This window comes from Trachurus trachurus (genome assembly GCF_905171665.1).
Source record: "Trachurus trachurus genome assembly, chromosome: 1".
Taxonomy (NCBI): Eukaryota; Metazoa; Chordata; class Actinopteri; order Carangiformes; family Carangidae; genus Trachurus; species Trachurus trachurus.
The window spans coordinates 27465381-27487747 of NC_139891.1; the positions used below are offsets into that span (position 1 = coordinate 27465381).

A 22367-nucleotide genomic window follows, 5' to 3' on the forward strand; every position below is an offset into this window, starting at 1 on the left:
TAAATTACAGCTTCAAGTCACAACTTACGACTTTGTAGCGTTTTAGGCAACCCACTCGTGTTTTTCCGACCTGTTTTACCTGTGAAAGTCACTATAACGGCCACTCGTAACTTCCGACCCGTGAACTCGTACCAGATTGAACTGGTATGACTTCACAGGTCGGAAAAACACGAGTTACGAGTTGCCTTGAACGCACCATAACAGTCCTCGTCCCTACGTCACCACATTCACGGCGTCCCTTGGCTGCACACACAGCCCTGCATGCCGTTCTCTCTCCTCATTGGATAAAAACTGTAGGATACGATAAATGTTTTCTCCTCGGCTCAGAGCAGAGCAGAGGGACTGACAGACCCGTGTTTCGGTCCAAACACTCTATGTAAGTGATTGCTGTCGGAAGATATAACTATTTAAGACTTATATTAACACAAATATATCGCTTACTTCTGCTTTAACGTTAGTTTGTTTACTGAGCTGGGTTTATTTAAGGGGCTACAGGTTAGCATAAACACATGAGAGTTGACTACGTTATCCGGCAGCTTCAGCTAAGGTAATGTTAGCTAGTTGCTGCTCAGATAAAGCTCATGAACACTGCTGTCTTGCCAAATTAACATTAGCCTACATGTCAGTGGTCGCAGGCAACAGGTGTCTGATGGTTCGAGATAAGGTTGTGATTTCTGACAGCAGCAACAAGTAGCTAACGTTAGCTTAGCTGAAACAGGATAGATGGGACCACCGGCCGGTAGCCGGTACCCAGCACCCAGCACAGTGACGTTATACAAACTAACGTTAAGTGTAACTTACTGGTAAGTTATTGTTGACAGCTGGTGTGGACAATAATCACACCAGTGAGTAGGCTAGACTAAAGTTAAAGCAGAAGTAAGTGATATATTTGTGTTAATATAAGTCTTAAATAGTTATATCTTCCGACAGCAATCACTTACATAGAGTGTTTGGTCTGAAACACGGGTCTCTCAGTCCCTCTGCTCTGCTCTGAGCCGAAGAGAAAACATTTCTCGTATCCTACAGTTTTTATCCAATGAGGAGAGAGAACGGCATGCAGGGCTGTGTGTGCAGCCAAGGGATGCCGTGAATGTGGTGACGTAGCGACGAGGACTGTTATGGTGCGTTCAAGGAAACTCGTATTTTTCCGACCGTGAAGTGGTACCAGTTCGATCTGGTACGAGTTCACCGGTCGGAAGTTACGAGTGGCCGTTATAGTGACTTATTACAAAGTGGTAAGTTGTGACTTGAAGCTGTAATTTACGATTTCAAAAGCCTGCCTGGAACGCAGCATTAGCGAAAACGACCGGACCACTTACTTCTGCTTTAACTGCCCCATGCTCGAGCTGAACAGTAGCCTCCTGTTGCTAGGCAACCATGTCAACACATTTTACCATAAATTAATTATCACGAGAAAACGATCTTTGTTATCTCGAGATAACGAAATAATAAGTCGTTATCGCGAGAAAACGGTAGGGGAGCGCCGGGTCGATTGATACACGGGACGATTGATACACAGCGATTTCCTCGAAAACCACACAAGCTTGAGCCGTCAGATTTAGTCACTACCTTCAGCACTCAACACCTTATATTAACACAAAAATATCGCTTACTTCTGCTTTAATGTCTTAATGTTGTGTGTTTTATATATTTGGAATATCAAAGAAGTATCAAAGGCTTTAAACACTTTATGCGTGAAAAGTCTTTATTGGCTCAGAAAGAAAACATACAATAATAACTGAAATAGTACACAGTTTTCAGCAGAAGTATTTAAGAGTTACATGAGTGATACATGAATTCAGAAAAATAATCAACAGCATTTTTATATAACAAGGTTCAATCTGGCCCCACCACCCAGTAAACATGACTACTATCTCTTGCTAATTCAAACATTCCTTCATAATCTTCTACAACTGAACTTAAATTGAGAACCACACAGGATGCTGAGTATGGACTCAAGCTACACAAGTAAATCGTTAGTACCAAAATTTTAATATAGCATGACCTTATACGTACAACCTGCATGATTATTGGGTTTATTGCATTTTTTTAAAAGTGTTAGCAGATCTGATTCACACCAGATTAAGTCAAAGAGAAGCCATGGAGGATGTCACTCAGAAAACACTCCTCACTGTGGAGATGGTTTGTACTGGTCACACCTGTCTCCAGTCAGATGACTAGCACAAGTCAGAGCAACAAGGATCTCACAACTGCCTTTGCCAGAGCTGCAGGTCCTTTTGTGTGACCCCTGCTTCACAGGTATTGTGCATGAAATCAGGAGGTCGTCTCTGTTCCCCGGGTCATGATCCCAGACTTTGACAGACAGTGTTAAGTGCGTGTCCACCTACATTTAAAAAAGCAAGGCAGAAAATGTGGGGGTGAGCCAAAACAAACTTTATATACCCCACAGTCAGTCTAGCCAACCTTTTGTATTTTTTTTTTATATAGCGCTTGTGTTTTTCAAACACACAAAAAAGGAGTGTTAAACAAGTTTTAATGAATGGTTTTAGTTTGTTTCCACCTGTTCACTTGCACCATGTCCTTTACATATCACCAATATGGGCTAGGGTTATTGATCAGATCATACCACAAGAGGGGCATGTCTGTCTGGCAATAATGTTAAAAGAGGATCACAAATTCAATTATAATACAGAAGGTGGAAAGAGTTTGTTTTTTTTGTTTTGTTTTAAGCATCACAAAGAAATACTTGGGTGATTCTTTGAATTCAGTGAAACCCAATGTAGGCATATTAATGTGATTGATCTTGTTAATATGTCTACATACATATGATGAGGGAGATAATCAATCAACGCCATTACTGTGTATTTCCACCTTGGAAATGCACTGAACCTATAAAATCCTATAAATATTACCAAAAACCATCCCATCAATTTGCCAGAATGAGGCCAAAATAAATCTGAAGCCTTGTCAGCAAGAGTTTACAATGGCACAACCATTAATACAGTGTTAGCCACTGCCAGTTACAAGCTAGCACGTAAAATAAACATAAAATATTTTCACCTGGCCCAGATCGTAACGTGCATTCCAGCGAGGTTTGTCTGAACTGATCCTATCTGTCTTGCGGTAGATGGAGCCATACCGCATCTCAACATATCTGTGAAATGGAAAAAAAAAATGCCTGTGTTAGTATTTGTGTTTGATGCATCACATTCACTGTACCTCCTCTCTGTATCTTGACTTGTTCTCTACACACCCTTCATCTTTGCCCCAATCTCCTTTCAGACCCCAGGCTTGGACGATGGTCACCACCAGTTTGCCTTTTGAGGCCTCTTTAGGGCAGCAGCTGGAGTCCAGGTTGGGGTCACTCCTGCCACAGGACGGCTGTGTGGTTGAGCTCTTGATGGCGTGGTCTTTTAAGTACTGCTCTATGGCAGACTTTAGTCCTTGTTGTTTTGTTGAATCTGGCACCAGCTCATACAGTGGTCTCAGGGAGTACTTAACAACATCAGGGTGATCTCTGAGGGTCTTCAGCCAGTTTTGGTAGCCCACTGAGGTCTTACCTGTGAGTGCAAACTCCCCGGTCCAACCTTTGCCTCCCACCACCTCAGTGTAATGCTGGTAGAGACTGGAGCCGAATGAGTTGGATGAGGTGGAGGAATCTAGAACTTTGTTGCAGGACTTAATGTAAGCGGACAGGCCGAACTTCCTCAGGCCAATGTTGAGCCCCAGTGACAAGCAGTTGTGCACCTAGATGACAGGAAAGGAATTTAGATGTTATTTTCGGTACAGAGTGTGTGAACAGTGTTTAAATGCTTGATTAGACATATAATATATATAATATACCTTAGAGGAAGAAAAGCCATTCAGTGTTGACAAACAGGTACGTGTCGCTGTGACTCGTCTGAATCGTCCGCCAAGATAAACCTAAAGGTACACACACAAAATTGAATCATTATTCTTGTGAAGTCATTAGTCAAGAAGTCAAGATATTAAAATTATTGTGTGTGTGTGTGTGTTTTAACCTGGCGGATGTAGTGTGTGCCGTAGGTCTGTATGATCCGTCTGTACTGGGCCCTGGTTGACTGGTTGTAGGAACTGGGCAGGTTTGTCAAGTCTCTGCTGAACTCATAGCTGAGGGGAGGTCTGTCTGACACACGGTAACTATGCAAAAAGACAGGATAATGAATGACCTGTGCAAAAGTTAGACAATAAATACGTTGTTATAGGTGGAGGTCTTCACACCCTACCTGTAATGGATACAGGTAGCTCTGTGAGTGCTGAAGGTGTAGCGGTCTTGTTTGCTCCTGGCCGAAGCAAAGTAATAAGCAGAGGAACGTGTTCCTCCCACGTCGAGACCGCCATGCTTCTTCACGTCTATTCCGACCTGATGAAACATGAGGAAAACAACATGATAAAACGTCTTTTCACAACCACAGTTGAACTGAAATATCTGGACAATTGTTAGATTACTATTCCCTCAGTTCTGTGGTGCTTCAAAGAGTAAACATTACACAGAACCTCAGATTACACAGAACCTATTTACAACATACGTAATTAATATACAGAAATCAGAATCATTTCAATGATATGAATGAAAGTGTTTCCATACATTCCAGTCACTGCTTTCCTCATTAGTGTGTTTCAGAAGTAGTGAGCTGTGGACATAAAATATGATATATACAGTCAACATACCATACAAAACATATGTGTGATATCATTTCATTAAAAGATTTTTTCAACATAAAAACATGAGACTATAGTTATGTCAATCAATAGTTATAAGATCAAAGCTTCAGCGAATGGTTGAAATGACAAAAAAAGGGGAAAACCTTTGAACTTAAAATATGAATAATGAATTCAGCTTTGACTTTGTGGAGCATCAAAATGTTAAATCTGGTATGGGGGGCTAATTTTAACACCCTGTACCCACTACTGCCCCCACTACCACCAATCTACAAAAAAACTACACAATAAAAATGCTTAAATGATTCAATATGACAGAATACCTGGTGGAGCTGTGCATGCTGCCATGGAGACGTTTACTGCATCGGCTGAATGCACGCCAGTCTACTACAGAGAGTGGCAGCTGAAAATAAAGGTGAGACCATAACAGGGGTTAGGCTACATACTAAGTAATATATTGCATATATTTTTGTGCCATTTGCCCGATGTGATTTACTTTCTGATGCACGTTGCCTTGAAGAGGGTTGCGACGGAGAACACAGGAGCAATTTGAGGTGACGTAAGTATTCATATCGACTGTGTAGGCTCCTTTCCTTCGCAGGGTCACCACATCGAATCCCTCCCCCACCAGGTCGTGACCCGGCACAAAGGGAGCGGACTTACAGTCGGTTTGGAGTGGGCTCTCACAGGAGAGGACGAGGGAGTGGAGTGACAGGAAGAGGAGGACACTCAGGTGAAGGCAGGATGGAGTCAAAAAGGAGAGCATCATGGCTGGAGTCAAAGAGACTGAAATGTTTCAGACAAAGAGCAGGAGAGTCATTATCATTTAGGTTTTAAGTAATTATTTATAAAGTTATGGACTGTAATGGCTCTTGGGTAAACAGACTTTTTGATATTTGAAAATGCAGTTTTTTTTATCATCCTGCTCTGAATTGTTCACTTCTTTTTGATATTCTAGTTTACACTTTCTTCTCACTGTGACGCCCTGGAAGAAAGTAGTCTGTGTCTGTATTTGCCCATCCGCCTATTAATTTACATGTTTAATAAAGGTTTGTCCTCCATATTGTTATAAGCAATGATCCTGGAGTCGAAGCCACAGTTACTTAAAAATTTAGAACTGTTGAAAAAGTCTACAATGTCAATTCTCAGCCACACTTGTTACATAGGAAATAGTCAAAAATCCCTAATTGGACAGTGTATACTACAAATAAAAAATATAAGTAAATATAATTCACCAATATTCTACGAATGAATAAAACAACTTCAGTAGAAATCTCAGCACACAGCTACACCCTGTAATTATTTTGTCTGATGACGCACAGATGACTACATAATGCCACTTTCATTTCTTTTGAGACACACAGGTTTTACATGTTCATTCTTGTTAAACTTAATCAGTCCATTGTTTAACTATTTTTATTTTGCATGCAGCTTTTGTAACTACAACATATTGTTATGTCCAAATATTTCCTTCTGATCCACCTGAAGGTTGCATTGACTGTGGTAGAAATCTTAGCACACAGCTAAACCCTGTAATTGTTTTGCCTGATGACTCATAGATGACATTAGTGTACTGCCACTTTCATTTCTTTTGAGACACACAGGTTTGACACATTGTTACACTTCATCAGTCCATTGTTGATCTGTTTTTATTTGACATGCAGCTTAACATGTAGTCCAAATATTTAAGGTTGCACTGACTGGTAATGTAAGAAAGAAAAAAACATTTAAAATATAATAATAAAAAGCTAAATTAAACGTATAAATCTACTTTAACTAACCCACCCCCCTAAAAAAAGAAAAATAGATAAGATTACTCTATTGAGTGTATTTACATTTGGATTGTAGCCACAGCTGTTGGGCATTAGTTAGGATTCACTTAGTAGATGTCACAACAACAAAAACCTGTTATACTGTAAAGCTATAATACACTTATAGGAAAAATGTAAAAGTTGTGATGATTGTGATATTCTTGTATTTTAATTTTAAAAAATGACAAAAAAAAGAGTATAACAGGTCAATAACATTGTTAAACTGGGAAAAAACAAACATCCCTAAATGATCAATACAATACAAAAAACAAACAAACCAAAAAACTTATGGAAATATATATAAACTGTGGCAGAAATTTCAGAATGAAGAAACAAATCATTCAAGACAGACTCCTATCCAAACCAAGCATTTTATTATGTGAAATTGAATAAAGAAGCATAATTTATGAAAACAAGATTAGATTACCTATTCAGGCCTCAGCAGAGTCTCTCTGATCCTCCTACGGCGAGAGGAGAGTGTGTCCGCCGAGGATGTGGTGACATCGTTGAATCTGCAGGTAGCAGCACTTTTATACGTGTGATGGGTCACTGGAGGAGTAGCTGAACTTGAATTACTGCACACGCCGTGAGTACCAAAAAACAAAAACAAAGCGAGCTACATTTTTTGTTCTTCATGGACTGGGCAACAAAAATAATGTTTGTCTGTCAACCATTAAATCTCTTTTGATAAACTTGTATGGCAACATTTTTTTTTATTGCAATTGTATATTTGTTTGTTTTTCAAGCTCCTATCTCCACCACCAAACACTCTTGGCACATTCAAAAAATTTTATTTGAATTTTGATTTGCAACATCTGCACTCAGAGTTTGAAACTTAATTTATTAAAAAAAATATGATAACTCTTTTTCTAATTTTTTTTTTAAGTTTTTTTTTTTTTAAGAAGTACATGAACGTGGAAAATGGAAACTGTAAAAAAACAAAAACATTTTTTTAAACAAGCTGACTGGCTTCACATCACAAGTAATAGCTAAAGTAAATTTTAGTCATCGGTATCCTTGATTACCAATAATTAGTAATGGAATTTCCTGATAATAAGCCAGAAAACAATGTTTTCATTAGATGTACACATATTGTGTATCATACGAGAAGCTACTTCATGAAGCAACAGAAGAACGGGCTTTTGCTTAATAAAAAGGGAACTTTGCTAATTCAACATTCATGAAGCACCAGGCCTTCACATCAACTACAACATATTTTATATTTTTGCAGTTAAAAAAACTACTTTCTTGTGCATCAGACATTTACAGGCTTTGCTTGCAACATTAACTTGTACTAAACATCAAAAAGTCAATTAGTGTGAGGTTAAAGCCGTTGGAAGGTTTCAAAGTGGTAAATACTGATAAGTGTAAAAATGACAGTATCAAACTTGACATGAAAGCTGAAAAGTGAAAGTATAAGTTATACATGAATCAGATTTGTAAATAAGTTAAAGTTGACTTACCACACTCTTTTTAATTTCATTTTTTATAATTTTTTTTTTTTTTAATGTTTGTTTTCTTATGTTACCAGTCAATGCAACCTTCAGGAAATATTTGGACGTAACAACATGTTGTAGTTACATAAGCTGCATGCAAAATAAAAATAGTTCAACAATGGACTGATTAAGTGTAACAAGAATGACACTAAGTCATCTGTGAGTCATCAGACAAAATAATTACAGGGTTTAGTTGTGTGCTGAGATTTCTACTGAAGTCGTTTTATTCATTCGTAGAATTATATTTACTTATATATTTTTTAAATGTATGCACTGTCCAATTGGTATTTTTGACTTTTTCCTATGTAACAAGTGTGGCTGAGAATTGACATTGTAGACTTTTTCAACATTTCTAAATGTTTAAGCAACTGTGGCCTCAAATACCGGGATAGTTTGCCATATACTGGACTGAAAGGCCAGATGTGCCAGAAACAGAACATTTTCTATAATATATCATCAAACATTAAATGTGAATGAATAGGGGAAATGGGCGAATACAGACTCAGAGAGGAAAGTGTAAACTAAAATAACAAAAAGAAGTGAACTCTGTAATTGTAAAGTAACAGATTCATTTCAGGGCAGGATGATGAAAAATAAGAAGGTCTGTTTACCCAAAAGCCATTGCAGTACATAACTTTATAAATAATTACATTAAAGCTGGAATGATAATCACTTTCCTGCTCTTTGTCTGAAACATTTCACAGCATCTCTTTGACTCCAGCCATGATGCTCTTCTTTTCAACTCCATCCTCCCATTACCTGAGTCTCTTCCTGTCACTCTCCTCCCTCCTGCTCCCCTATTGTTATGGTCTCACCTTTATTTTCAGCTGCCACTCTCTGTAGTAGACTGGCATGCATTCAGCCAATGCAATAATGCCTTACGTAATGACAATGCAATGACATGAACTATGATCTTTCAGCACCTGACCCTAACCCTGTGATGTGTTCCTAACCCTAATGCTCTAACCCTAACGGTTACACAAGTTTTAATTTTATTTTAATGTTTTTAGATAAGTCAGAGTAAGAGGTGTAGCCTTTATCACTTTAGTCCAGACTCATACAGCTCAATCACAACCAGATGGATGTCTCTGAAGTTGTGTACAGAGATGCATAGTCCTCAGAAGATGAACTCCAATGACTTTGGTGATAATTTGACTTCATTCACAAGACAGATATATTTGTTAAAATATTAAACCTCCAGTAATGGACGAGGAGCTTGTTTGCCTCAGCATCACTCAACTATTGTCATTCTGCAGTGTAGAACACTGTTGGTGTTGTTTTGACCACATGGGGGCAGACTTACTCCACAACAAGCTGTCAGACCAACAGCGTTGAGGAGTTAGTACCTTAAAAATAATTACAGTAAATCCCCAAATGACAGTAACATAAACCTTTTAAGGTGGTGAATTTCAGTTTCCAGCCGGGTAAAGACCATGGTCCTCAGGTCCTCATCTACATATAGTGGTGGCCAAAATTATTATAACACTTACACATCATAAGAAGATTTAGATAATTTTCCTTACAAAAAACAAGCTCCTGTGTCACACAATCACGTTCCTTCACAGAAGAAGCCAAATTATTTACAAAGTCTGGACCTCAACCCCATCGAGCAAATTTGGGGCGAGCTGGAAAATAAACTGGACAGATCTATTATTCATTCAAAAGAAAACCTTTGGCTGCCTTGAGTAGCAGAAGGCATAATGGGATAACATCAGTGTGAAAGTTCTCAGGAACTGACACTATGCCAGAGAGATGTGCTGCTTGCTGCAAAAGGTGGACAACACCGACCCCTCGTGTCCAATACTGTTCTCTGAAATACTGCAAAAGACATAACGACACATAAATGACACAAACCTCAGGATCACTCTGTCTAATGTCATAAGTGAGATAATTGACAGCTGTCTTGACCACACAGTCTGTTTTATCTTACCTCGTTTGAATGCACTTGAATGCACTTTGTCTCTGTATGCACTTGGAAATGAATTACTCTGCCCACTATTAGTGTTCTATGTGTTGTTATGTGTTGCTTTATGTGCTGTTTTTCCTAACAGAGGTTGATTGCTCTGTGTGTGTGTTTTATGTGTATTTATTGGTATTGTATGTTTTTATGTATTTTGGACATCCTGGCTGCAAATCAATTTCCCAACTGGGACAATAAAGATAACTTTGAACTTTGAACTTTAAATGTAAATGACAAACTTGAAGGATAAAAAGATGTTTATGGCCATTTGTACAAGCTCAGGTGAATTGACAGAAAGCAAAACACTGCACCTTATCAAGTGTTTGGTTTTCCCAAATAATATTTACATGAATGAGCTACATAGATACAAAAAAAAGTGATAATTATTGTCCTTACTAGAGCTCCTCCAGATGACTACATGTGACCATTGCCTCCAGTAGTTTGTCTCCTAATTGGTCGCTGATGAGGTTCTTTGAGAGTCTGGAAGGAACATTTACAACATTTCATACAGTATATAAAAAGAAGCAGTTTGAAGTTCTTTCTCTGAAAGATTCAGTGGTTGTGTATTCTTTGAGACGACCACTGGGTGGTGCCAAAATTAGACATGTCAGATTCTGCACATATTAAAGCTATGAGCAATTTTCGAAACAGTATACAGCTACAACACCTTGTAATGAATGAACAAATGACCACAGCTATAGCACCGTTTTATAAGAGCTTTTAGACTGTCAGTCTCACTCCTGGAGAGGAAGGACCTGCTGCCAAATAGGAGCAGCTGCTGCCCATAAAGAAGGTGCAGACTGTCCAATAAAACTGGTGGTATGTTGTGACTATCACTACATACTGAGCAGAGACCAAGCTTATGATTTATAGACTTATAGACAATAGTTTAAAATAAAAATGTCAAAGCATTAGATTATTTGATCAGTTAAAATGCGTGGAAGAGGACAGGGCCCATCAGGAAATGTACTATATGATATACAGTATAGGCCCCTGTCATGTCAAAAGGTGATGTTGCCATGTCAGCAATAAGAGGATATATGTTCACATTCCTCTGCAAATATGAAGGTACATGTTTATGACACATATTAAATTCAAAGGAAAATTTCAATGTGTAGGGGAGAGTGGGGTAATGTGAGACACCGGGTAATGTGAGACACCCCCTGTATCTAGAAAACGGAACACATTTTTGGTCATCTGACCATTATGTTTTCAAGCCCCTTCCATTTCCCCATGGTCATGAAGGAGAGGACCCCATGATGCTGTGGAAAGCATGTTTTTTTCCACAAAAATATGATTTTTGCATGTAAAAGTAAATTTTCTTGCTGTCAACTTAATCAACTGTTGTGCCAAAGCAAATTGATCCAGGTAGAAAAACTTATATGATACATGATGATGAACTACCAACACATAAAACCATGTGATGATGCTGGCTGAAAATTAGCCTGAATTTCTAAGAGAGGTTGTTTTTTCTAAAAAGGGGGTGTTGGGGTAAAGTGAGACAAATGCTGCGGGGTAAAGTGAGACCATGGATGTATTATAATAAATCCAATCCATGAGTGAGACACTGTGAGCACACCACACACAAAGATTTACACTAGAATCTCGTCCCCCAAGCCAGAAATCTCGCGTGATCAAACATGATCTACTGTATAGCCACACTGCTTTGTTATGATGTGCTCTTCAGTCAGCTCGCTTAATATTGGTTACATTCAATTTTAGTCACATTCCACTTTGTCGGCTCCCAACACACACAAGAGGACTTTTGATAAAAAAATATCGCCAACAGTATAGTGTCCGTGGGGCAAATGCAGCATTTGTCTTTGTTATGATCCAAGCCGGCCCGGCGCTTGCTGCGTTAAAATGCACTCGGAACTCGCAAATCCGACCCCCGAACCGGACAAATATGCAACAGTAGTAATGGACAACACGTTCTCACCCCCAGTGCGTCAACAGCCTGACGAACGGTCACTGTCCCTCATCGTCACATGCCTGACTCAATAGGTGCCCGTTTTTCGTCAGGTTTTGACGCGCTGGGCTTTCAGTTGATTCCAATGCAATCCCCTTCGCGGCGATATGTGACGCTCAGAGCAAGTGATCCAGCGGAGCCGGCTGCGGCACTGAAAGACGCTGTGAGCAGAGGAAAACTTTTTTTTTTTTTTTTTTTAAACTTTTCCTTAAATCTTTATTGAACCTGATGCTGCTGTGTCTGACGTAGCTTTCGGCAAGGACGTCCTTTCGGTTATGTATTTATTTATTTATTTATTTAGTGATCATGGTGTTTGGTGCAGAATAATCAATCAATAAATAAATAAATTACGTCCTTGTCGGAAGCTGCGTCAGACCAGGAGGGGGGGGGGGTTGTGGATTCTACAGGTGAAGACCACTTCCGCGTTCAAAAAGCTGCTCTGTTTAATCAATATTCTGAAGAAAGATCTGATTATTAGCCATAATGCTGTAACCATCCAAGGAAGACTGTGTAACAATATTATGTGCTTCTGCTGAGTCCAAAAGCCCTGTGTAATATCAACTTTATTTTATGTCATATCACAGAGAAGCACTACATTACCCATAATCCTCATATTTATCAGCGACGTGTCTGATTGGTTGAGCTTGCTGTTACCAGCAAATGAAAAAATAAAACAAATTGAGCTTATATTATTTTCTTAGTAACTAAAAGGTCTTAACATCTTTTTTGTTTTCAACATTGAATAAAAAAAGGGTGCTATATTGTTAAAATTCAACAATAAAGTGCATAAAAGTTGGCTTGACTTCTTTCTTTTTTTCTTTTTATTCATAATTTTCACCAGCATCTTTCTGGTCCACATCACATCACATTTATTGTAATTTTTAATTCAATGAGTGACATTTTATTTTTTATCTGAAAAACATTATTATGAATTCAAGGGTCAGAGGTCACTGATTAGTGTTAAATTTAACCTTTTTGACCCTGTTTCCTTGAATAAATCACTAAGACTTTGATGCGGGAAGCTGAGATTTTGATTTGATTTTGTTCAGAGCACTAGGGACAAAGTTTCTGTAGAATTTCAGACCTGTCGGACGTCCCGAAGGGTCACAGCTGACCGTCCAGGCTCGTTTCTCGGCCTTCAAAGCCTAGATTTAGAAGCCTTTTGTCTAATAACGTCTACATCCTTGGGGTTATAAGGCTGAAAGTTTCATGTATTTGTCCGGGGGCCTAAGGCCATCCACCATGTGCAATTTCAAACCCGTGCGACCTTCACAAGTGTCAAAGGTCGCTGATCTGTGACCTTTTTGACCCCGTTTCCTTGAATAAAACACCAAGACTTTGATGCGGGAAGCTGAGATTTTGATAGGTTGTCCAGAATGTCTAGTAGATTGTGTGTGCAAAGATTCAGAGCTCTGTGACATTCAGAAGGGTCACAAATAGCCAAAAAGCAATGCTCCTTTCTCTGACCTCATATTAAAGGAGAAATGCAATTCTTTAATAGCTTCCAGATGCTTTGGCCTATCAGGCTGAATTTTTAGCTAAAGGAGCTGGTGTACGATCAGGAAGTAGGGGAGCTGTGGCTAAAGCCAATTGGTAAGTGTCAAAGGTCACAGGGGTCAAACATCAAAGTGAATCCAGCCATTCCTGCTTTTTCTCAACAAAACATACACGCTTTAAGTTATCATCATGAAATATTAATAGGTTGTATATCAGAGAGTCCTCTATCAGAATATTTTGGTCCCGTTGCTCTAGGGGCCCCAGGGGGCCCCGGGGGGCCACTTGGCTTTCCCATGCTCCCACAGAGTTGGGTGTCGGGGTAATGGATAAGGGCCTCACCATGAGTCCACAGACCAAGTTTCAAGTGATTTGGTCGGTTTCTATGGAAACGGCGGCCTCAAGGATACAGAGGAATGCGACTGTTTGAAGCCCCGCCTCTCGAAAAGTAATGGCTCAATCAGGACCAAACACACATCTACGCGTTCGTCTTGGGCCCCCGAACCATATATTACGAAATCAGAACTGTAAGACTTTTGGAAATGTGTTTTGTCTATTTCGGCTTTTCTGACTCAGAGTCTGTCAGACTTAAAGCGTGAGAGACCCTCTTAGTCAGAAAAGCCGAAATAGACAAAACACATTTCCAAAAGTCGTACAGTTCTGATTTCGTAATATATGGTTCGGGGGCCCAAGACGAACGCGTAGATGTGTGTTTGGTCCTGATTGAGCCATTACTTTTCGAGAGGCGGGGCTTCAAACAGTCGCATTCCTCTGTATCCTTGAGGCCGCCGTTTCCATAGAAACCGACCAAATCACTTGAAACTTGGTCTGTGGACTCATGGTGAGGCCCTTATCCATTACCCCGACACCCAACTCTGTGGGAGCATGGGAAAGCCAAGTGGCCCCCCGGGGCCCCCTGGGGCCCCTAGAGCAACGGGACCAAAATATTCTGATAGAGGACTCTCTGATATACAACCTATTAATATTTCATGATGATAACTTAAAGCGTGTATGTTTTGTTGAGAAAAAGCAGGAATGGCTGGATTCACTTTGATGTTTGACCCCTGTGACCTTTGACACTTACCAATTGGCTTTAGCCACAGCTCCCCTACTTCCTGATCGTACACCAGCTCCTTTAGCTAAAAATTCAGCCTGATAGGCCAAAGCATCTGGAAGCTATTAAAGAATTGCATTTCTCCTTTAATATGAGGTCAGAGAAAGGAGCATTGCTTTTTGGCTATTTGTGACCCTTCTGAATGTCACAGAGCTCTGAATCTTTTGCACACACAATCTACTAGACATTCTGGACCACATATTAAAAGCTCATCTTCCTGCATCAAAGTCTTGGTGTTTTATTCAAGGAAACGGGGTCAAAAAGGTCACAGATCAGCGACCTTTGACACTTGTGAAGGTCGCACGGGTTTGAAATTGCACATGGTGGATGGCCTTAGGCCCCCGGACAAATACATGAAACTTTCAGCCTTATAACCCCAAGGATGTAGACGTTATTAGACAAAAGGCTTCTAAATCTAGGCTTTGAAGGCCGAGAAACGAGCCTGGACGGTCAGCTGTGACCCTTCTGGACGTCCGACAGGTCTGAAATTCTACAGAAACTTTGTCCCTAGTGCTCTGAACAAAATCAAATCAAAATCTCAGCTTCCCGCATCAAAGTCTTAGTGATTTATTCAAGGAAACAGGGTCAAAAAGGTTAAATTTAACACTAATCAGTGACCTCTGACCCTTGAATTCATAATAATGTTTTTCAGATAAAAAATAAAATGTCACTCATTGAATTAAAAATTACAATAAATGTGATGTGATGTGGACCAGAAAGATGCTGGTGAAAATTATGAATAAAAAGAAAAAAAGAAAGAAGTCAAGCCAACTTTTATGCACTTTATTGTTGAATTTTAACAATATAGCACCCTTTTTTTATTCAATGTTGAAAACAAAAAAGATGTTAAGACCTTTTAGTTACTAAGAAAATAATATAAGCTCAATTTGTTTTATTTTTTCATTTGCTGGTAACAGCAAGCTCAACCAATCAGACACGTCGCTGATAAATATGAGGATTATGGGTAATGTAGTGCTTCTCTGTGATATGACATAAAATAAAGTTGATATTACACAGGGCTTTTGGACTCAGCAGAAGCACATAATATTGTTACACAGTCTTCCTTGGATGGTTACAGCATTATGGCTAATAATCAGATCTTTCTTCAGAATATTGATTAAACAGAGCAGCTTTTTGAACGCGGAAGTGGTCTTCACCTGTAGAATCCACAACCCCCCCTCCTGGTCTGACGCAGCTTCCGACAAGGACGTAATTTATTTATTTATTGATTGATTATTCTGCACCAAACACCATGATCACTAAATAAATAAATAAATAAATAAATAAATAAATAAATAAATAACCGAAAGGACGTCCTTGCCGAAAGCTACGTCAGACACAGCAGCATCAGGTTCAATAAAGATTTAAGGAAAAGTTAAAAAAAAAAAAAAAAAAGTTTTCCTCTGCTCACAGCGTCTTTCAGTGCCGCAGCCGGCTCCGCTGGATCACTTGCTCTGAGCGTCACATATCGCCGCGAAGGGGACTGCATTGGAATCAACTGAAAGCCCAGCGCGTCAAAACCTGACGAAAAACGGGCACCTATTGAGTCAGGCATGTGACGCACTGGGGGTGAGAACGTGTTGTAATGGAGCAGTGTGTTAGGCTGCTTACAGTCACTGAATCGCTGGTAGAACACTTTGTCTCCACGTCCCTGTGTCTTTCTTCAGCTGTCCTCTCAGCGTTATTAAGGAGGAGGACGTTTCAGTTGCTGTTGTTGTCTTGTTGTGGTTGTGCGCGACGTAGAGCTGCCACTTCCACTAGCGAGTTTTCTTTTTCCCGCGATTGCACGTTCATTCAGCCTGGTGAGGGAGGAGGAGGGGGGAGGGAGAAGGAGGGGGGGCGGGGGGGGGGGACTAAACGAGGCTGCTCTCTCTCTCTGACAGCTGCCCACTTGTTTATATCTGATAAGCTCCGCCTGGCTCCATCTAGTGGCCGAATTAAGGATTTGGATTTGCGATAATACTCCTTTAATTGACCAATCCCCATGATTCTGTTACCAGTCCGACATTAGTTCTGGAAAGTGTGGTTGTCAAGCTAGCTGTCAGGATTCTAACTATTGTGTTGTTATGGTAGTTTCAGAGTGGAAAAAGTAAGTGGATCAGTTTACCCCATTGATTTCTCTGGTTTGTCTCAGTTTACCCCTGAGCTGGGGTAAAGTGAGACTCGAGAGTGAGACCACTTTTTTTTTTAAACTATCATATTTTCACTGTCCTTCATCCTGAATACATTCTGATAATTTCCATTGCTAGGAAACATCCTGAATTAATGGGAAATGTGTAAATTTTTACTGATAAATCATTTTAGCTCACTTAGAGGGGAGCAAATGTAAAAAGTGTCTCACTTTACCCCACTCTCCCCTAATGTTCAAATACTGAATATTAAAAAATATCTAATTTTGGAATATAACATACTGTTGTTCTTATTCATTTATCATACATTTTAAAAATATTTATATAGTTTTAAATATATCTCTATAATATATGCATACATACATAAACATATTTATGTGGGCTAGACAGATACATACGTTTTTAATTTTCAATAGGTATCATAAATAATTCGCATTTTGGCAATAATTTCAATTTGAGATCTCAGAAACTCTTTGTGCAAGCTTAAGAACAATAAAATGATGACCTGCAGGCTTGAAATACCACGGCTGACTTGTGTAGGTGTAGAAAATGAAGTGGAAAGATTTATGACAAATGAGCGGGACTTGATCTTCCTGGGTCCGGTCCAGCTCCACTCCTCCGTCAGCCATCCTCCTGCCCTCCAGCCTGAAATCACAAGACATCCAACATGGCTGATTACTGTAAGGGAAGAATTTCACTTCCCTATTGTATGTATTTTGTGTGGTTAAAGGTCAAAACCTCTATGTTTATAGTTGAGAGCTCAGACGCAGATGTCTTTCTGTTAGAAAAATGGCCCCAAATTCTCTCTCAGGAACATGCCAAGGCCAGGTTACCTCATTTTGCGTCTTAAATCTCACTCTCTGGCGGTTTCCAGACATAACTGTAGAGTTAGATGATAATCTTCAGTATAAGACATCCAGCACTCTTGTACTTCTTCTTTTCCTGCATCACCTCAGAATTTCTCCCTAATAATTACAACTGCACTTTAATGACAGATTTTAGAGTGGTTTTACACTGTCGCTACCCGATCTGCGACGCTACCGGATCCGTGACAAAACTGGTCTGCGCATGCGCAGACCGGCCGCCATCTTGGACAGCTGCCTACGGCAACTCCACTTGGACAAACTTCATTTGGGCACTGCCCGATTTGCGTACATGCTTTAAGTTCTGTGAATTTAAAATACGGTACTGTGAAAATGATTAAAAAACAAAATAAAATAAAATAAAAACCGCGTAGGTCCGTCATAAGACAGCCGCGGCAGACTCGTTTATTCAGTGAGTGTTGTGGTAGTTGTGATTGTTTGTGGTTGTCATGGTGATGAGGCCGGCGAGAAAAGAGGACAGTAAACATTAAAAGTCGCCTGTGTTCCTGTTTTCTGAGCATCAAGATCCAGACCACCACAACCAACCCTCAATTTACATTACTAATAAAGTATTTAAAAAAATAAATAAAAAGATAAACCGTCTGTGGCGACGCACATAGGGCAGTGATCCTAAGTCAATTCAACTAAGTTTGTCCAAGTGGAGTTGCCGTACGTGGCTGTCACGGATCCGGTAGCGTCGCGGATCGGGTAGCGACAATCACATCTGTTTATGTGCCAGGTTTTCTGCATGTGTGAAACACTCACTCCATCTCCTCCATCCGTGTCAGTCCATCCATAGCTGGCTTTGCAGGATTAAGTTTCGATATTAAATAAATTACAACTACATGGCAAATGGCTACAGGAGGTTGTATCTTACTTGGTGTGTGAATGTTTGTAACCTGAATTATCACCCTCTGGGTTGCATGCTGTCATTCCGACATCCCACCATTCCGACATGCCATTGTCCCACCATTCCGACAAGGCTTTCAATATTAGGAAATGTGCTTTACTCAACAGGTGATCCCTGGACTCTCTGAACTCTATATTTATCTGGCCTGTCTAGCCTCTACCTGGTCTTTTTACTAAACTTAACCAACTCCTTTCATTATTGCCTAAGCCCAACCAGTGCAAACTCTTTTGGGGGAAAAAAAGGTTTAAAAAAAGAAAAAAATACAGTCATTCCGACCATAGGAGGCAAGAATTGTCTGAATGATGGGACATTTGATAGAAAATTAAGTGTTGCCATTTAGACAATTAGAGGCCTATGTCGGACAGGTGGGATGTCGGAACGGTTGCCCCCCCCCCCCCCCCCCACCCCACCCTCTGGTTGTAGGCATCTGTCAAATAAGGTGCATGAAATATGGTCACAACTTCTTACTCTGCCAATCTTTTTGCACAACATTATGATGTCACTGTGAAGTTGAATTTTGACCTAGTTTAGTTCTGGTATATCAGTAAGTGTCAAAAAATGTTTTGTGCGGTCAATATGACTTTTTCTTCCAGATGAACACACTGTACCAGAGCCTCCATGGGCTGCAGCACACCAACCGCTGTCCATTGACAACGAGACAGACTAGAGAAGATAAGTCAAATGTCAGTTCAAGGTTTATAATATTTTTAAATTACTGAATTGAATTATTACCAGTCCGGTTGACGTAATCGGAAACAGGAGTAGTGTGGTGTGGTGCACCCTGTATGATGTGAACAACATACAGGTCGGAAGATGAAAAATAAAAAGAAGAAGACATGGCCTCTGCAGCTATTTCATAGCTGTAGGGGCCAGTGCCTCAGTACCTTAGCCCCGTGGCCCTGATTAGTATAAAGAAAATGGCCGACATTGAAGAAGAAACACGCAGTATAACAATGGGCTTGTCCCAATATGTACACACACTCGATCACACTTTATGCAAATGCACGTTCCACCAGCAAAATGTCACCAAAGTCTGTGTGTAACCAAGCGCACTCTGCCAAGTGTGGAGAAATGGGACAGGCAGGGACAGTTTGCCCCGTGGCCCTAGAGCGGGGTTCCCCGAGTCAATCTGTCACTTCAAATTTAGACCACAGCAACACTATACAGCGCAACATGCTTCTGTTACATCTTGGATTATAATCAAGCGGATAGACATGGTGTAAACAGCAGAATCAGCATCTGCCAATACCATTGGCTATGGCACTGCCATGTATGAGACACATATTCTAAGTACAGATGAAACCTTTTTAAAGGGCTGTGATGGAATTTCACTGAGATGGCAGAAAGTTTGAGGGAGCTGCTGATCTGTACGTAACATGAGAAGTAATAGGTGATACCCAGTTTCCATCCTCCAGAAACAACTTAGCATATCCAGGTTTAGGAGTGGGCAGCAGACACATGTGTCAAGTTTTGACAAGATTTCTTAAAAACAACATCATTTTATTCAATCCTGCTGTTTTCAGACAGCATTTATCAAGGATGTGAGATGTAAAAAAAAAGAGAGAAAAAAGCAGGCCAGTGTTCAGCACCTGTAAACATCACAATGGGAACACCCTCTAATTTAAAAAGGGTAAACAAAAAACATGAAAATCTGGAATTATTAACAAAGCAAAGTGGTCCACTCAATTTAAATGCATTCCTATACTTTTAAAGCTTTTACCTCGGCTTTTAAGCGAGTGATTCTCCAGACAGGGACTGTTTTCAGTGACTGAAAAACAGCAGCGAAAAAAAGAAAAAAGAAAAACAGCGGCGAGAGCTGTATAGGCTACAGATCACAATCGCCCAAAACTTGTAGTTTCATCTTATTAGATGACCTTAGATGACGTAAGTCTTCGTGGGTTGATGGATGGGGGAATTAACAGTCCTTGTTGCTACTCTGTACAGAGTCTGGTCGTGTCGTTGAACCGATGCTGAGCGGGTCACGTCCCTATTGCTAAAAAAACCCCTCCTTATTTCTTATGCTAGGAGCATGGCTGGGAGTGCAAGCTCTACAGACATAGCAACAGTAACCAAGGGCTTATTTGGGAACTGGACCAACCTGGACCTGATGTACATCTTGTATTCTGGTTGTTGATTGGTCAGGGAGGGCATCCTCCCTTGGCATGTCATTTTACATGTCTTAGCCAATCAGAGATTAGCATGAAAAAGAGTCAATGGAAGGAGACCCTGCCCCTGGAGGACATCGACTTAAAAAGGTTCAACAGCGACACCTGCAGGCGGAGGAGAAGGAGCAGTCGGTGTGAAGAGAAGGGTTTACTTTACAGAGCTCCAAACCACACCACACTTTCACGTACCATTAAAGTTATGACTAGTGAGCACACGCACAGAGTTATGGACCTAAAACTGACTCCTTTCTTACTTTACCCATGATCCAACAACCCAATTGATATTTAAGAGTAATAAGGACCCTTCTCAACTTTAACTAAATCAGAGATGAACTGGACACCAGGCAATTTGGAGTAAACAGCTAAAACCAGTCTCCTTGTTGATTTATAGGAAAACTGACACGTGATTATGATGTGCATCCTGAACTCTCTATCTTCCCAATCTCTAACCTACATGATGTTTATATGTAATAAATCCCAGATATCTATCGAGTACAATGAGCAAACTTTATCATAGAGATTTCAAACAAGATGAAATTCAGGGTTGGTCTCATACCCACAACCTCCCTAGCCAGTTGGTGGTCTTGGCTCTCCTGGACACAAAGGAGTGCATATACAACATATACTTAGGAAGGATCAGTAAAACAAACCATAGCCTGAAAACTTGCCTGGCAGTTCACAAAATAGTTTATATCAGGTTTTACTTTTGCTTATTCTACCTTGGGTTCAGTCAGAGTGTTCCTGTGGCAAAGGGTGTTCAAATTTGGACTCCTGGTCCACCAGACGCCCAGATGTTGGGAGGCCAGACCACATAGACATACTGTAGGTGCAGGGAGTCAGTAAAGACTGACCTCTGGTCTGATTTGGTTGTCCAACGTGTTTTCAGATTGTAGGCCTATCTGTTAGAAGAAGAAGAAGTAGTGGAAGACGATTTTACCCGAAATCTGAAGAGTTTTGATTGTTGTTGCTTGGGTTTGGAAGTTTGTTTGGGTGTAGGAAAGGTGTAGTTGTATGTTGGTCTGCTACTGAGATTTTCAATTTTACTTTTCCACATTATGAACAAATCAACTACAATAATTGACTTACTTAACAACTAGAATCGCACTGTAACCTTATCAATTAAATACAATTCCAAAATTGTCATAATAAGTATAAATAGCATTCATTCTACAGTATAGGATACAAGACCAAGGCCCTGGGTTAATATTGCCATACATAGGCAGGCTTTTCTTGAATTACAGAGTACACCTTGTGCTGTATCACAGCCGCGTCTCAAATTAAGTGCCCCTCAACTCAGTTGACCTCCCGGCCCACCACCACTGCTGTGATTGGACCATCTGCCCAACGTCTGTTTCGGTTTATTTTTGACCTCCTTTTGGGAAGGAGGGATAGAATTGCTGCGTAGGGTGCTCAACTTACATGTCTCATTTTACGTCCACAGCCAAGTTATTCCTGGCATGCAGTCAGCCTACATCAAATCCTGTAGCACGCCTTTGCTTGCGTCAGTAACCAGTCAAAATGAAAATACAGCTGTACTGTACACGAATCACAGATGTGAAATTTCTGAGCATGGCTCTTGCTTGAGTATTATGTTGATTAGCCATTTGTTATTTATCAGATTGTTTGTCAGGTTTAAGTTACAAGGTTCTGTTGGTGGGACAACCGGTGCAAGCAGCACAACAACAGGTTGGTTTTAATTTTGCATTGCTGGGAAGGAACCTGTTTTTAGTGGAGGTGAACACTGTCTCCTTCCGGTGAGTGAGGCTTGTGAAAATTAAATCTGCTTTACATGTAAGATTAGAATTGAGTGAG

At 40.2% G+C, this 22367-nt stretch overlaps 1 protein-coding gene across 31 annotated transcripts in view; it reads right to left on the reverse strand.

Moving 5' to 3' along the window:
- Positions 1–1701: 1701 nt before the first annotated feature.
- LOC310993105 (perforin-1-like) overlaps positions 1702–22367 on the reverse strand; it is a 113424-nt gene continuing 92758 nt past the window's right edge. For 9 of the 31 annotated variants that reach the window (XM_083981402.1, XM_083981375.1, XM_083981401.1 and 6 more), the window contains 13 exons: positions 17451–17582; positions 17202–17262; positions 10308–10391; positions 9343–9403; positions 5141–5415; positions 4968–5047; positions 4571–4616; positions 4209–4345; positions 3984–4122; positions 3805–3885; positions 3215–3708; positions 3022–3115; positions 1702–2344 (listed from right to left, as the gene is read on the reverse strand). In XM_083981402.1, the coding sequence (XP_083837528.1) occupies positions 2129–2344; positions 3022–3115; positions 3215–3708; positions 3805–3885; positions 3984–4122; positions 4209–4345; positions 4571–4616; positions 4968–5047; positions 5141–5413 (1560 nt within the window). In that variant the 5' untranslated portion in view covers positions 5414–5415; positions 9343–9403; positions 10308–10391; positions 17202–17262; positions 17451–17582 and the 3' untranslated portion in view covers positions 1702–2128. The other 22 variants (XM_083981393.1, XM_083981394.1, XM_083981398.1 and 19 more) reach the window with 13 other exon arrangements.